Source organism: Odocoileus virginianus, chromosome 7, assembly GCF_023699985.2.
Source record: "Odocoileus virginianus isolate 20LAN1187 ecotype Illinois chromosome 7, Ovbor_1.2, whole genome shotgun sequence".
Classification (NCBI taxonomy): domain Eukaryota; kingdom Metazoa; phylum Chordata; class Mammalia; order Artiodactyla; family Cervidae; genus Odocoileus; species Odocoileus virginianus.
In genome coordinates this window covers 13903042-13917975 of record NC_069680.1, presented here as the reverse complement: position 1 = coordinate 13917975, position 14934 = coordinate 13903042, and the positions used below count along the sequence as shown (strand labels likewise).

At 39.0% G+C, this 14934-nt stretch overlaps 1 protein-coding gene across 4 annotated transcripts in view; it reads right to left on the bottom strand.

The window, feature by feature from the left end:
• SHOC2 (SHOC2 leucine rich repeat scaffold protein) overlaps positions 1–14934 on the bottom strand; it is an 84398-nt gene that overhangs the window by 27758 nt on the left and 41706 nt on the right. For all 4 annotated transcript variants that reach the window (XM_020905450.2, XM_020905453.2, XM_020905449.2 and 1 more), the window contains exon 3: positions 191–328. In XM_020905450.2, the coding sequence (XP_020761109.1) occupies positions 191–328 (138 nt within the window). The remainder of the gene's footprint in view (positions 1–190; positions 329–14934) is intronic.

Genomic DNA, 14934 nt, shown 5'->3' with positions numbered 1-14934 from the left:
CTTTCCTAGAAATGGAAATAAAAAATGATTTTAAAATACTATCTTTCAAGCCTCCAACTAATAAAAATAAATGAAAAAATAAAATAAAATACTATCTTTCAGAAGTTTTACCACTTCAACAATGCTGAAATAGATTTTATTGTCCAAGTAGCTATAAATGATTAACAGTATCTTCTTTCTCTTTTCATACCAATAGTATCTGGGAGGTCTAACAATTCATTGTGCTGCAAGTCAAGGTTGGTTATCTGTGTGCAGTTTCCAATCTCCTTTGGAAGGTGTTCAAGTTGATTGTGAGCTACATCCAGCGTAATGAGGTTACATAATTCACCTGTAAATTGATCAACATAAAAATATAAGAATTTCTGAGAAATAAAACATTTTATATCATAACTATACTTTTTCTCACAAAGTAAAAGTTAAACAAAACCTGAAACTCTTATTTGAAAATGACATCTTACAAATACTGAACTATGTTGTACAACTGAAGCTAATATATGGTTTTATGTCAATTATACCTAAAGAAAAAAAGAAAATGACATCTGATAATATTAACATGTTGACTGTAAATCATTATCAACCAATATTATATATTTTTAATTAACTAATTTAACCACATTTACATTTGTACATTCTGTATTTCAAAAAGAGCTTACTAATTTTTAAATCAAATTCAACACAATAATGTCAGATAGATCTTAATTTGAGGGTCACCTTACCTCAAAATATATATGCTTTCAAATAAGCATGTGTTCTGGTGTTATACAAATATGTAAAGTGAGAGTTATAAATCAAAAACTGCTTCTCAATTTAATATTACTCCAAAAGGATACAAAATAAGGTATTTTTCTCATTTTGTTTGAAAGGACTGTACTGGCAATTTATATTATTCTTAAGTTTTTTTCTGTCTTCAAAAACTTACTTATAAAAGCTAGATTGGCTCTCTCATGATTTTTTCTTTTTTGGAGGGGCAGGGAGAAGTTGGAAGCAAGAAAGAGAAGTAAATAACGTGCATAAAACTGAAAAATGGGTGTAGGGCATATTACTGTCACATCCTAAGCAACAAAGAGAAAACAGATTAACTGGATTTCAAAACTGAAAACTTATGTGTATAAAAGACCCTATCAAGAGAATGAAAAGGCAACCCACAGAATAAGGGGAAATATTGACAAATCATATATCTGGGAAGGGATTAACAGCCCAAATGTATAAAGAGCTTCCATAATTCAACAGCAAACAACAAAAAAAAAATTTTTAACCTGAATATTTTTAACCTGAATATTTTCCAAAGATATGCAAGTGGACAATAAACACATGAAAGATGCTCAACATCACTAATCATTAAAAAATGCAAATCAATTAGACAAGATACTACTTTATACCCTTGAAGATGGCTGTAAACAAAAGCAAACAACAAAACAAAACAAATGTTGGCAAGGATATGGACAAACTGGAATCCCTGTGCTTTACCTCCAGGAGTCCCACTGCAGGTTCTCAGAGTGAAGATAAAAGCCCCCTCCTATTCTCACCTAGGCATATCATATTCAAAATCATATACAGAAAATCAAAGATAAAATTCTGAAGGGAGACTGAGGTGGGGGAAGAACTTTACCTATATAGGAACAAGGTAAACACATTGGACTTCTCTTCAGTAATAATGCAGGCAAGAAGAGAATGGAAAGGAATACTTATTAAGTGTTGAGAGAAAAAAAAACACCAGCCTGAAAGTTTGTATCCAATGAAATTATCCTTCAAAGTAAAGGAGAAATAAAGACTTTCTCAGATAAACAGAAATGAGGGAATTTGTCACCAGAAGACCTGTCTTTCAAGAAATATTAAAGTAAGTTCTTCAGAAAGAAGGAAAATGATGTAAGTCAGAAACCTAGCTCTACATAGAGAAAGGAACAATAGAGAAGGAATAAGATAAAATAAAATCTTTTATTTTCTTACTCTTAATTGATCTAACAGATAACAGTCTGTTCAAAGTATGAAGAGCAACAATATACTGGGTAACTATAGATTAAGGGTGGATGAAATGAATGACAGCAGTGTTGTGAGGGACAGGACGGAAGAGCTGGGAATGTTCTGTTATAAGCCACCACACTGAGTACTATAGTGTTATCTGAAGGTGGACTTATATTAGCTGTAAATTTATGCCGCAAACTTCAGGGCAATCACAAACATACATACATACAAACAAAAAAAAGTAATACAACTATAAATGATATGCTAAGGAGAGAGACAATGAACTAATACAAAATGCTCAATTAAACCCACATAAGGCAGAAAAATGATGAAAGACAAAAAAAATTAAAAATAGAGAAGATACAGGCCGTGTTCTATCCTGAGGAGTCCCATCACTGGTGCCTACAGGATGCTGGGCCGGGGCAGGGCTTGGTCCGCAGCTAATAAGCTAGAGGAAGGAATCCATATGCTGGCAGGCTTGCCAGCATGTGTGCTAAAGAAGGCTACCAGCGTCTGTGTCTCCAGAGTGAGCTGCGTTTCCTTCTGCCTCTCCTAGAGATGCTCTGAGACCAGCAGGTAGGTCTGACCCGGGCTCCAGTCGGATTACTGCTTCTGCCCTGGGTCCCAGAGGGGATGAGATATTGTGTGCGCCCTGTAAGAATGGATCTTCCCTGTGGCTCAGACGATAAAGAATCTGCCTGCAATGAGGAAGACCCGGGTTCGATCCCGGGTGGGGGGAATCCTCTGGAGAAGGGAATGGCAATCCATCCCGGTGTTCTTGCCTGGAGAATCCCATGGACAGAGGAGCCTGGCGGGCCACGGTACATGGGGTTGCAAAGAGGCGGACACGACTGAGCGACTAACACTACTTTAGGAGTGGAGTCTATTTCCCACAGCTCTCTGGCTTTCTTGAAAGTAAGGCCCGCTGGCCTTCAAGGCCGGATCCTCTGAGGTCTTATTTTCCTGTGCAGGAGAAGCTCTGCAATGTAATTCTTTTCCAGTTTGTAGGTCATCCCTGGGAGTATAGGCATGCATGCTAAGCCACTTCAAAGCAAGAAAACTAGAGCAGGTCGCCATTTCCTCCTCTAGGGACCATCCCAATCCAGGGATCGAACCTGAGTCTCTTATGTCTCCTGCATTGGCGGTAGGGTTCTTTACCACTAGCGCCACGTGGAAAGCCCAATATGCTTGACTGTATTGTGTGTCTGCCATTCCGACTGTTAACAAATTGGTGCCTGGACTCTCACCAGGGTCCTAGGCTGGGTGGAGACCCCTTGTCTTGGCCAGGGTGGTTCTTTTTCTGCCCAAATTTGCATAGCCAGTTACGAAACTGATGCTGAGACTGGAACAGCACAACTTTATTCAATGGCCAAAATGGAGAAGCCGGAATTTAGTTTGCAAATTAACTTCTCAGCCTGACTTGGTGGAGAGATCATATGTATAGTAGGGTCGAGACCCAGGTCTCCTGCATTTCAGGCAGACTCTTTACCATCTGAATCACCAGCAAAGCCCATAAAAGGAAGGGAATTGAGTAAAGAGAAGGAGAAATATTTATGAAATATCTGAAAACAGGGATCTGGAGTCTGACTCCATCTCTGGGTAGATAGTGTCAGAATTGCTTTGAATTAGAGGACAGCCAGCGGGTGTCTGAGAATTCCTTGTTGGTGTGGGGAACCTCCCTCTGTACATGTCAGAATTGGGTCTCTTTAATGAGAGCCTCTTAACAAGCCCTGTAACAGGGGTGCTGTGCTGTGCTGTGCTTAGTCATTCAGTTGTGTCCGACTCTTTGTGACTCCATGGACTGTGGCCTGCCAGGCTCTTCTGTCCTTGGGGATTCTCCAGGCAAGAATGCTGCAGTAGGTTCCCATGCCCTCCTTCAGGGGATCTTCCCGACCTGGGGGTCAAACCCGGGTCTCCTGCATCGCAGGTGGATTCTTTACCATTTGAGCCACCAGGGAAGCCCAAGAATACTGGAGTGGGTAGCCTCTCCCTTTTCCAGGGGTTCTTCCCAACCCAGAAATTGAACCAAGGTACAGGGGTGATAGCATCAAAATATATGATTTCTAGGGACTTCCTTGGTGGTCCAAGGTTTGAGATGCCATGCTTCCAATCCAGGAGGCATGAGTTTGATCCCTGGTTGGAGAACTAGGATTCCACATACCACATGGTGTGGCAAAAAAAATATTTTTTTTAATGTGAATTTTAACCAGCTTTGTGTCCATGCCAAGTTACTTTGCCTTTCTTGAATATTTATATTATCTTTAAATGGGCAATAAACACATCTGTCCCTTAAAGATTGTTATGTTGACCAAATTAGAAAATATTTGTGAATAAAAAGCGTCTTGCAGAAATGTATGGTACAATTGAAAAAAAATTAGATTTTCCTTCTTTTGAAATTAGTGCCAGTTAGGCAGAAAATAGCAAAGTAACACTTCATGTGTTTGGCATCAGTGAAAGATTCGTAAAAGTGAATTTTCTGGGTTAGTTAACTCTTCGAAATGCCAGTGTAAGAAAATTATACTCTGCATTACTGACCATACATTAAGTGAGAAATGTCCCGGATGATCATGGGGTCACTTTATTCCCTCTCCTTCTACCCCTTGTAGCCAATTAGCAATTAAGTTACATTCGACTTTGCAGTTTTGCTTTATTGTGAGGTTTTATTATATGTGGTCTTCTGTGTTCTTTACTTGAACATGCTGAAAATAATTTTATTTATTTTTTATTTTATTTTTTGAAAATAATTTTAAACGTCTGGGGTCTTAGTTATCGTTAAATACAGTTGGGATATGATCCAGGAGATTCTGTTCCTACAGATTGGTAAGATTTGTTGTATTATTGAATTTGCTTTTTATGGTTTTCTGACACTTCCTTTCTGCCAGGATTTTTTTTTTTCCTTCTTCTTCTTTTTCTGCCAGGCTTTCTTGGTCATTTTAGTTTTTGTCAGAGAACTGAGACCCAGTATTACTTTTGCTTGCTTGCAGATGCTCCTTTAATATGTTATAGGTTAGAAAGTCAGTAAATCAAGCTTATTAGAATTACGTGTGCTTCTCAGGCCATGCTTCCCTTTTCCTCAAAGGGAAAAGGTTATTTTAATAGGTTATAAAATAAAAAACAAAAAAGAGAAAAAAAAAATAGAGAAGATACAGAAAACAGTTCCAAATATGGTTGATATCAATCCAACTAAATCAATAAACACTTTAAATATGAAAGTGAATGAAAGAAATAAAAGACAGAGACTATCAGAGTGGACTTAAGAAACAAGACCCTGCCCCCCCCCCAAATAGTACAGTCTTTTAAAAACCTATTTTACAGACACAGGTGGATTAAGAATAAAGGGATGGAGAAATACAATGCTAATGTTAATTGAAAGAAAGCTGAAATATTTACACAGATTTCAGACAAAGCCAACTTCAAAGCAAGGAAGATTATCACAGATACAGAAAGCATTACATAACGATAAACCGAACAATTCTCTAATAAAAGCCTTCAAGTGTAAGCAGCTGTTTATCTCCTCCACATATTGTGTAGTACCTAGTACATAGCACCATGTTAACTGAAAGAATAAATGATAACTGGGGAAAATAAGATTTGGATGCTAATACTCGTCATGCCAGAAGTAACAAATATTTTCTGTATTTGCCACAACTTTTCTAATAATACTCAAAGTTGTTTCAACTCCTATGAAAGTAACTCTCACTACTTTAAAGGAAGATGCACAAATTCAAGTATATAAGAGTCCCAGCATGTAAATAAAGCAAGTTGAGAGGAGACTATGGCTAACTATAGCCTATAGGAAACAGATATGATTCAACTCAGCTCAATTAGTGCTATATTATAGGACTCCTCAAACTCAATACTGAAATATTTTAGACCAGATAATTCTTTGCTGTAGAAAGGTGTCCCATGCATAAGCAGCATCCCTGGTCTTTTTAGCCAAAAGATGCCAAGAGCAACTCCCCACCAAGTCATGACAATCATCCAGACATTAACAAATGTCCTTTGTTGTTTAACATTGCCAAAACTGTCCCTGATTATCACTGCAATGTTGGGATGAGAAAGCTCAAATACTGTCCAATCCTTACACTTTTGGGAAAAAAACCTGGAAATTTATACTTTGATATAAAATCTAATGTTCAAATACTAACAACTAATTTTTAGGTTAAAATAGAACAAAACACTGTGTTATCAAACATAACTGTGGGCTTTTTTTTTTCCCCCCAGTGTTCAGGATGCCAGTTTGATACCCATGAACACAGAAACAGATGAATTACCAGTATCTTAGGACAGGAACTTAAATATGACTACCTAACATTAAACTAAAAAATAAGTGTTTTTAAAATGCAGAATTACTTTGATTCAAATTAAATCTTTTATGTAAATCACCATCCATATGATAACCGAATTATTTTGAGCATGTATTCTCTCCAGAAAATCATCCTCTTAACAATACAACACTCTGCAACATCAGGAAATCATGTTAACACTGATACATTAAGAAGAATGTCATCAACTAATACTTCTTTCTCACAATCTAGTAATTATGGTTTTGAAAATGCTTAAAACTCAAGAAATGTGATTTAATTTCTTAACAGCATCAGCACACAAAAATAACCTGATTTTTAAGTTTGATCTGTTAGTCCACAAATTACAATAAACTCATGAGTATATTATATATATTGCTGAGTTAAATTTGAAACTTATTTTTAGATTTTCCGCAAAACCCATGTATACATTTTAAAAGACACGACAAACATTTTCTCTTAGGAACTTTGAATTTTCTTCAGTCCAATGAAAAAGATCTAAAAAACTTCAGGGACATTTATAATTAATAAAAGATAGCTTCCAGGAAAATCTAAAATATTTTCACAATAAATCCAAAATGTCCTATTAAATGTACAAAACATTTTTAATGTGGAGAGAAAAGAAGTTTAAGATCTCTCTTCTTTAGAGCAACACTCATAAGTACTCAAGCTTTTTTCTTCATATTCAAAATAGTCAGAAACATCTGACAATTCTGAATATATGATAAATTTTGTGCCAGGATAAGAGCTTGCGTTATAATTCAGAAAAGACAGGATATTATATATTGAAGGCGTTCATAAAATACTTTCACACTTTTTATTATTTCTATACTTGGACCAGTTATCTAGTACTTTTAAACATTTATCTCACTATATATGATCCAAATATTACTTTAAAAATATAAGTTCATCTCAGATGGTTCTAAAGAACAATAATCAATGTCTTAACAATGACTTGTCTCTGGCTAGGTTTAAGAGTGGTTTCTCTTTTCTACTTTATATATTTGTATTTTGTGATTTTTCCATGTTTTTGTACATTTTTTAATCTAAAGAGGAAAATGGGGGGGGGGGGAACAGATTCAAGACATAAACATGAGCAATCTCTCCTACACTGTACATGAAGAGCAGTTTTCAACCGATAAAGAGAAGTTTCCTGGCTGTGGAGCAGACGTACCTTTTAGTGAAAATGAATGCATCATGTTATCATATTGATGACACAGCCATTAATAGGAAGCATTTTATGACTCACATTCCATACTTAATAAGCAATTTTTTTAAGTTTGACTTCCTACAGAGAGAACACACAATTCATTGATCCACCCTACAAATGTTTATTAAGCACCTACTGTGTGCTAGACACTATTCTAGGGATTGAAGATGCAATAGGGAAAAAGAGGGACAAGGCAGGAAAAAAGTTTGCTGCCCTCAGGGAACCTGTATTTTAATAAGGAAAAATAAACAATATATAACCAAGGTGAGACTTTAAGGAGAAAAGGAAAGATATACCCATTTGAATGCAGAGTTTCAAAGAATAGCAAGGAGAGATAAGAAAGCCTTCTTCAGCAATCATTGCACAGAAACAGAGGAAAGCAATAGAATGGGAAAAACTAGAGATCTCTTCAAGAAAATCAGAGATACCAAGGGGACATTTCATGCAAAGACGGGCTCAATAAAGAACAGAAATAGTATGGACCTAACAGAAGCAGAAGATATTAAGAAGAGGTGGCAGGAATACACAAAAGAATGGTACAAAAAAGATCTTCACAACCCACATAATCAGGACGGTGTGACCACTCACACTCAGCTAGAGCCAGACATCCTGGAATGAGACGTCAAGTGGGCCTTAGAAGGCATCACTACGAACAAAGCTAGTGGAGGTGATGGAATCCCAGTTGAGCTATTTCAAATCCTAAAAGATGATGCTGTGAAAGTGCTGCACTCAACATACCAGCAAATGTGGAAAACTCAGCAGTGGCCACAGGGCTGGAAAAGGTCAGTTTTCATTCCAGTCCCAAAGAAAGGCAACCCCAAAGAATGCTCAAACCAGCACACAACTGCACTCATCTCACATGTTAGTAAAGTAATGCTCAAAATTCTCCAAGCCAGGCTTCAGCAATATGTAAACTGTGAACTTCCAGATGTTCAAGCTGGTTTTAGAAAAGGCAGAGTAACCAGAGATCAAATTGCCAACATCCGCTGGATCATCAAAAAAGCAAGAGAGTTCCAGAAAAACATCTATTTCTGCTTTACTGACTACAGTAAGGCCTTTGGCTGTGTGGATCACAATAAAGTGTGGGAAAGTCTGAAAGAGATGGGAATACCAGACCACCTGACCTGCCTCTTGAGAAACCTGTATGCAGGTCAGGAAGCAACAGTTAGAACTGGACATGGAACAACAGACTGGTTCCAAATAGGAAAACGAGTACATCAAGGCTGTGTATTGTCACCCTGCTTATTTAACTTATATGCAGAGTACATCATGAGAAATGCTGGCTGGATGAAGCACAAGCTGGAATCAAGATTGCCGGGAGAAATATCAATAACCTCAGATATGCAGATGACACCACCCTTATGGCAGAAAGTGAAGAAGAACTTAAGAGTCTCTTGATGAAAGTGAAAGAGGAGAGTGAAAAGGTTGGTTTAAAGCTCAAGATTCAGAAAACTAAGATCATGGCATCCGGGCCCATCACTTCATGGCAAATAGATGCGGAAACAGTACAAACAGTGGCTGACTTTATTTTTCTGGGCTCCAAAATCACTGCAGATGGTGATTGCAGCCATGAAATGAAAAGACGCTTCCTCTTTGGAAGTTATGACCAACCTAGATAGCATACTAAAAAGCAGAGACATTACTTTGCCAACAAAGGTCCATCCAGTCAAGGCTATGGTTTTTCCAGTGGTCATGTATGGATGTGAGAGTTGGACTATAAAAAAGCTGAGCACCGAAGAACTGATCTTTTGAACTGTGGTGTTGGAGAAGACTCTTGAGAGTCCCTTGGATTGGAAGGAGATCCAACCAGTCCATCCTAAAGATTAGTCCTGGGTGTTCACTGGAAGGACTGACGTTGAAGCTGAAATGCCAACACTTTGGCCACCTGTGCGAAGAGCTGACTCATTTGAAAAGACCCTGATGCTGGGAAAGGTTGAGGGCAGGAGGAGAAGGTGACGACAGGATGAGATGGTTGGATGGCATCACCGACTCAACAGACATGGGTTTGAGTAAACTCCGGGAGCTGGTGATGGACAGGGAGGCCTCGTGTGCTGCAGTTCATGGGGGTGCAAAGAGTTGGACACGACTGAGTGACTGAACTGAACTGAGATGTATAAAAGCTATAAAAGAAAAGGAAGCAAGGTAAAAGAGTGTAATGGTGGGAAGGAGAGATTAGAGGTATTGATAGTAAGTAGAAAAGGTAACAGAGAAGGCAAGGGCAAGCCACTCCAGTACCCTTGCCTGGAGAATCCCATGGACAGAGCCTGGTAGGCTTCAGTCCATGGGGTCGCTACAAGTCAGACACGACTGACTGAGCAACTTCACTTTCACTTTTCACTTTCATGCATTGGAGAAGGAAATGGCAACCCACTCCAGTGTTCTAGCTTGGGGAATCCCAGGGACGGGGGAGCCTGGTGGGCTGCCGTCTATGGGGTCGCACAGAGTCGGACACGACTAAAGCGACTTAGCAGCAGCAGCAGAAGAGGAAAATAACCCCAATGGAGTAGCATTTGAATATACACACCTGAATGATGGAAGAGGAAAGAAACAATGGAAATATCTGGGAGAAGCTGAGTGAACAGCAAATACAGAGACCCTGAGGCAAGAAAGTAGTTCAAAACACAACAGGAAGGCAATGTGGCTGGAATGATGAGTAATGAAGAAAGTGATAGATGAAATAGCCTGGAGTCAGATTTATTTAGTCTTGTGGGCTTCAACTTTGACTAAGGAAATAGTGGTGAGGGTACTAAGAGCAGGGTTTTGTTTGTTTGTTAGAGCAGTTTCAGGTTTACAGAAAAACTGCAAATTAAGTACAGAGGTCTTATATATCACCCTCCCCACAGTTTCCACTAACTGGAACATTAACATCCAACATTGTGCATTACAGTTGATGAACCAACATTTATAGATTATCATTATTAACTAAAAGTCCATATTTTACACTGACATCCATCCACTCTTTGTGTTGTCCAGTTCTGTAGATTTTGGTAAATGCGTAATAGCATGTCCCCATGATTACAGTATCATATATAAGTTTAACTGATCTAAAAATCTTCAGTGCTTCACTACTCATTGATCTGACTCTCCTACTAGGGCCCCGAGCAACTACTAATCTTGTATTTTTGCCTTTTCCAGAATATTGTATAGTTAGAATCACACAATACACAGCTTTTCCAGATTAATTTCTTTAATTTAGAAATATGCATTTCTTTTTTTTAACCACTGAACAATATTCCATTGTATGGGTATACTACTTTATTATTCACTCATTTATTGAAGGATATCTTTGTTACTTCCAATTTTTAGCAATTATGAATAGACCTGCTAAAAGTATTTTGTGTACAGTTTTTTCCATGGACATAAGTTAACTCATTTGGGTAAAGAGATGTATGACTGATAGACTGTATGATAAGACTGTGTGCAGCTTTGCAAGAAACTGCCACTGTCTTCCAAAGTGTCTGTACCAATTTGCATTCAACAGTAATAAATGAAGTTTGCACAAGTTATTTGGTATTGTTCAGCCAAAAATAACAGAACAAATAAAACTGTGGCATATCCACCCTATGGAATATTATTCAGTAGTGAAAATTAATAACCTCTAACTACATATACCAATATGCTAGCTCAGTGAAGAACTGTAAACCTGTTTCTGCTGTTGTTGTTCAGTCTCTCAATTGTGTCCGACTCTTCGTGACCCCATGGACTGAGCACGCAGGCTTCCCTGTCCTTCACTATCTCCCAGAGTTTGTTCACACTGTCCATTGAGTACATGATGCCATTCAACCATCTCATCCTCTCTCACTCCCTCTGCTCCTGTCCCCGATCTTTCCCAGCATCAGTGCTTTTACCAATGAGTTGGCTCTTCACATCAGATGGTCAAAATATTGGAGCTTCAGTTCAGCATCAGTCCTTCCAGTGAATATTCAGGGTTGATTTCCTTTAAGATTGACAGACTGATTAAAAAGAATTCATTTGAATCAGTTCTAATGAGATGGGTGAAACTGGAGCCCATTATACAGAGCAAAGTAAGCCAGAAAGATAAAGACCACTACAGTATACTAACACATATATATGGAATTTAGAATGATGGTAACGATAACCCTATATGCAAAACAGAAAAAGAGACTCAGATGTATAGAACAGACTTGTGGACTCTGGGAGAAGGCGAGGGTGGGATGTTTCAAGAGAACAGCATTGAAACATGTATATTATCTAGGGTGAAACAGATCACCAGCCCAGGTTGGGTGCATGAGACAAGTGCTCGGGCCTGGTGCACTGGGAAGACCCAGAGGGATCGGGTAGACAGGGAGGTGGGAGGGGGGACCGGGATGGGGAATACATGAAAATCCATGGCTAATTCACTTCAATGTATGACAAAAACCACTGCAATGATGTAAAGTAATTAACCTCCAACTAATAAAAATAAATGGGAAAAAAAAAAAAAAAGATTGACAGGCTGATCTTGCAGTCCAACGGACTCTCAAAAATCTTCTCCAGCATCACAATTTGAAAGCATTGATTCTTCGGTACTCAGCCTTCTTTATGGTCCAACTCTCACATCTATACATGACTACTGGCAAAACCATAGTTTTGACTCAGTTCAGTCGTGTCCAACTCTTTGCGACCCCATGGACTGAAGCACGCCAGGCTTCCCTGTCCTTCACCATCTCCCGAAGCTTGCTCAAACTCATATCCGACTCCATTGAGTCGGTGATGCCATCCAACCATCTCATCCTCTGCTGTCCCCTTCTCCTGCTGCCCTCAGTCTTTCCCAGGATCAGGGTCTTTCCCAATGAGTCAGTTCTTTGCATCAGATGGCCAGAGTACTGGACCTTCAGCTTCAGTATCAGTCCTTCCAATGAATATTCAGGGTTGATTTCCTTTAGGATTGACTGGTTTGATCTCTGTGCAGTCCAAGGGACTCTCAAGAGTATTCTCCAACACCACAGTTCAAAACCATCAATTCTCCAGCACTCAGCTTTCTATATGGTCCAACTCTCACACCCATACATGACTACTAGAAAAACCATAGCACTGAAAATACAGACCTTTGTTGGGTAGTGTCTCTGCTTTTTAACATGCTGTCTAGGTCGGTCATAGCTTTTCTTCCAAGAAGTAAGCGTCTTTTAATTTCATGGCTGCAGTCACCATCTGCAGTGATTTTGGAGCCCCAAAATATAAAGTCTCACTGTTTCCATTGTTTACCTATCTATTTGCCATGAAGTGATGGGACCAGGTGCCATGATCTTCATTTTTTGAATGGTGAGTTTTAAGGCAGCTTCTACACTCTCCTCTTTCATTTTCATCAAGAGGCTCTTTAGTTCCTCTTCACTTACTGGCATAAGGGTGGTGTCTTCTGCGTATCTGAGATTATTCATATTTCTCCCAGCAATCCTGATTCCAGCTAGCCTGGCATTTCATATGATGTACTCGGCATATAAGTTAAATAAGCAGGGTGACAATATACAGGCTTGATGTACTCCTTTCCCAATTTGGAACCAGTCCATTGTTCCATGTCCAGTTCTAACTGTTGCTTCTTGATCTGCATACACATTACTCAGAAGGCAGGTAAGGTGGTCTGGTATTCCCATCTCTTTCAGAATTTTCCACAGTTTGTTGTGATCCACATAGTCAAAGGCCTTACTGTAGTCAACGAAGCAGAAGTAGATGTTTTTCTGTGATTCTTTTGTTTTTTTCTATGATCCAGGAGATGTTGGTAATTTGATCTCTGATTCCTCTGCCTTTTCTAAACCCAGCTTGAACATCTGGAAGTTCTTGGTTTACCCACTGCTGAAGCCTAGCATGGAGAATTTTGATCATTATAGTGTGTGAGATGAGTGCAACTGTGTGGTAGTTTGAACATTCTTTGGTATTGCCTTTCTTTGGGATTGGAATGAAAACTGACCTTTTCCAGCCCTGTGGCCACTGGTGAGTTTTCCAAATTTGCTGGCATATTGAGTGCCCCATTTTGACAGCATCATCTTTCAGGATCTGAAATAGCTCAACTGGAATTCAATCACCTCCACTAGTTTTGTTCATAGTGATGCTTCCTAAGGCTCTCTTGACTTCACACTCCAGGCTTTAGGTGAGTGATCACACCATTGCAGTTACTGGGGTCATGAAGATCTTTTATGTATAGTTCTTCTGTGTATTCTTGCCACCTCTTAATATCTTCTGCTTCTGTTAGGTCCATACTGTTTCTATCCTTTATTGTGCCCATCTTTGCATGAAATGTTCCCTTGGTATCTCTGATTTTTCTTGATGAAATCTCTAGACTTTCCCATTCTATTGTTTTCCTCTATTTCTTTGCACTGTTCACTTAAGAAGGCTTTCTTATCTCTCCTTGCTATTCTTTGGAACTCTGCATTCAGATGGTTATATCTTTCCTCTTCACTTGCCTTTTGCTTCTCTTCCTTTCTCAGCTATTTGTAAGGCCTCCTCAGACAACCATTTTGCCTTTTTGCATTTCCTCTTCTCGTGTATGGTTTTGGTCACTGCATCCTATACTATGTCACAAACCTCCGTCCATAGTTCTTCAGGCATTCTGTCAAATCTAATCCCTTGAATCTATTTGTCACTTCCACTGTATAATCATAAGGGATTTGATTTACGTCATACCTGAATGGCCTGGTGGTTTTCCCTACTTTCTTCAATTTAAGCCTGTTTTTTTGCAAGGAGTTCATGGTCTGAGCCACAGTCAGCTCCCGGTCTTTTTTGTGCTGACTGTATGGAGCTTCTCCATCTTCAGCAGCAAAGAATATAATCCATTTGATTTTGGTATTGACCATCTGGTGATATCCATGTGTAGAGTCATCTCTTGTGTTGTTGGTAAAGGCTGTTTGCTATGACCAGTGCGTTCTCTTTGCAAAATTCTGTTGGCCTTTGCCCTGCTTCATTTTGTACTCCAAAGCCAAACTTGTCTGTGACTCCAGGTATCTCCTGACTTCTTGACTTCCTACTTTTGCATTCCAGTCCCCAATGATGAAAAGGACATCTTTTTTTTGGTTTCAGTTCTAGAAGGTCTTGTAGGTCTTCATAGAACCATTCAAATTCACCTTCTTCAGCGTAGTTGTTGGGGCACAGACTTGGATTACTGCGATATTGAATGGTCTGCCTTGGAAACGAACAGAGATCATTCTGCATCTTTGAGACTGCCCCCAAGTACTGCATTTGGGACTCCTGCTGACTATAAGAGCTACTCCACTTCTTGTAAGGGATTCTTGCCCACAGTAGTAAATACAATGATCTGAATTATATTCGTCCACTCCAGTCCATTTTAGTTCACTAATTCCTAAAATGTCAGTGTTCACTCTTGCCATCTTCTGTTTGACCACTTCCAATTTACCGTGATTCATGGACCTAACATTCCAGGTTCCTATGCAATATTGTTCTTTACAGCATCGGACTTTACTTCCTCCATCACCAGCCACATCCACAACTGGGTTTTGTTTTCACTTT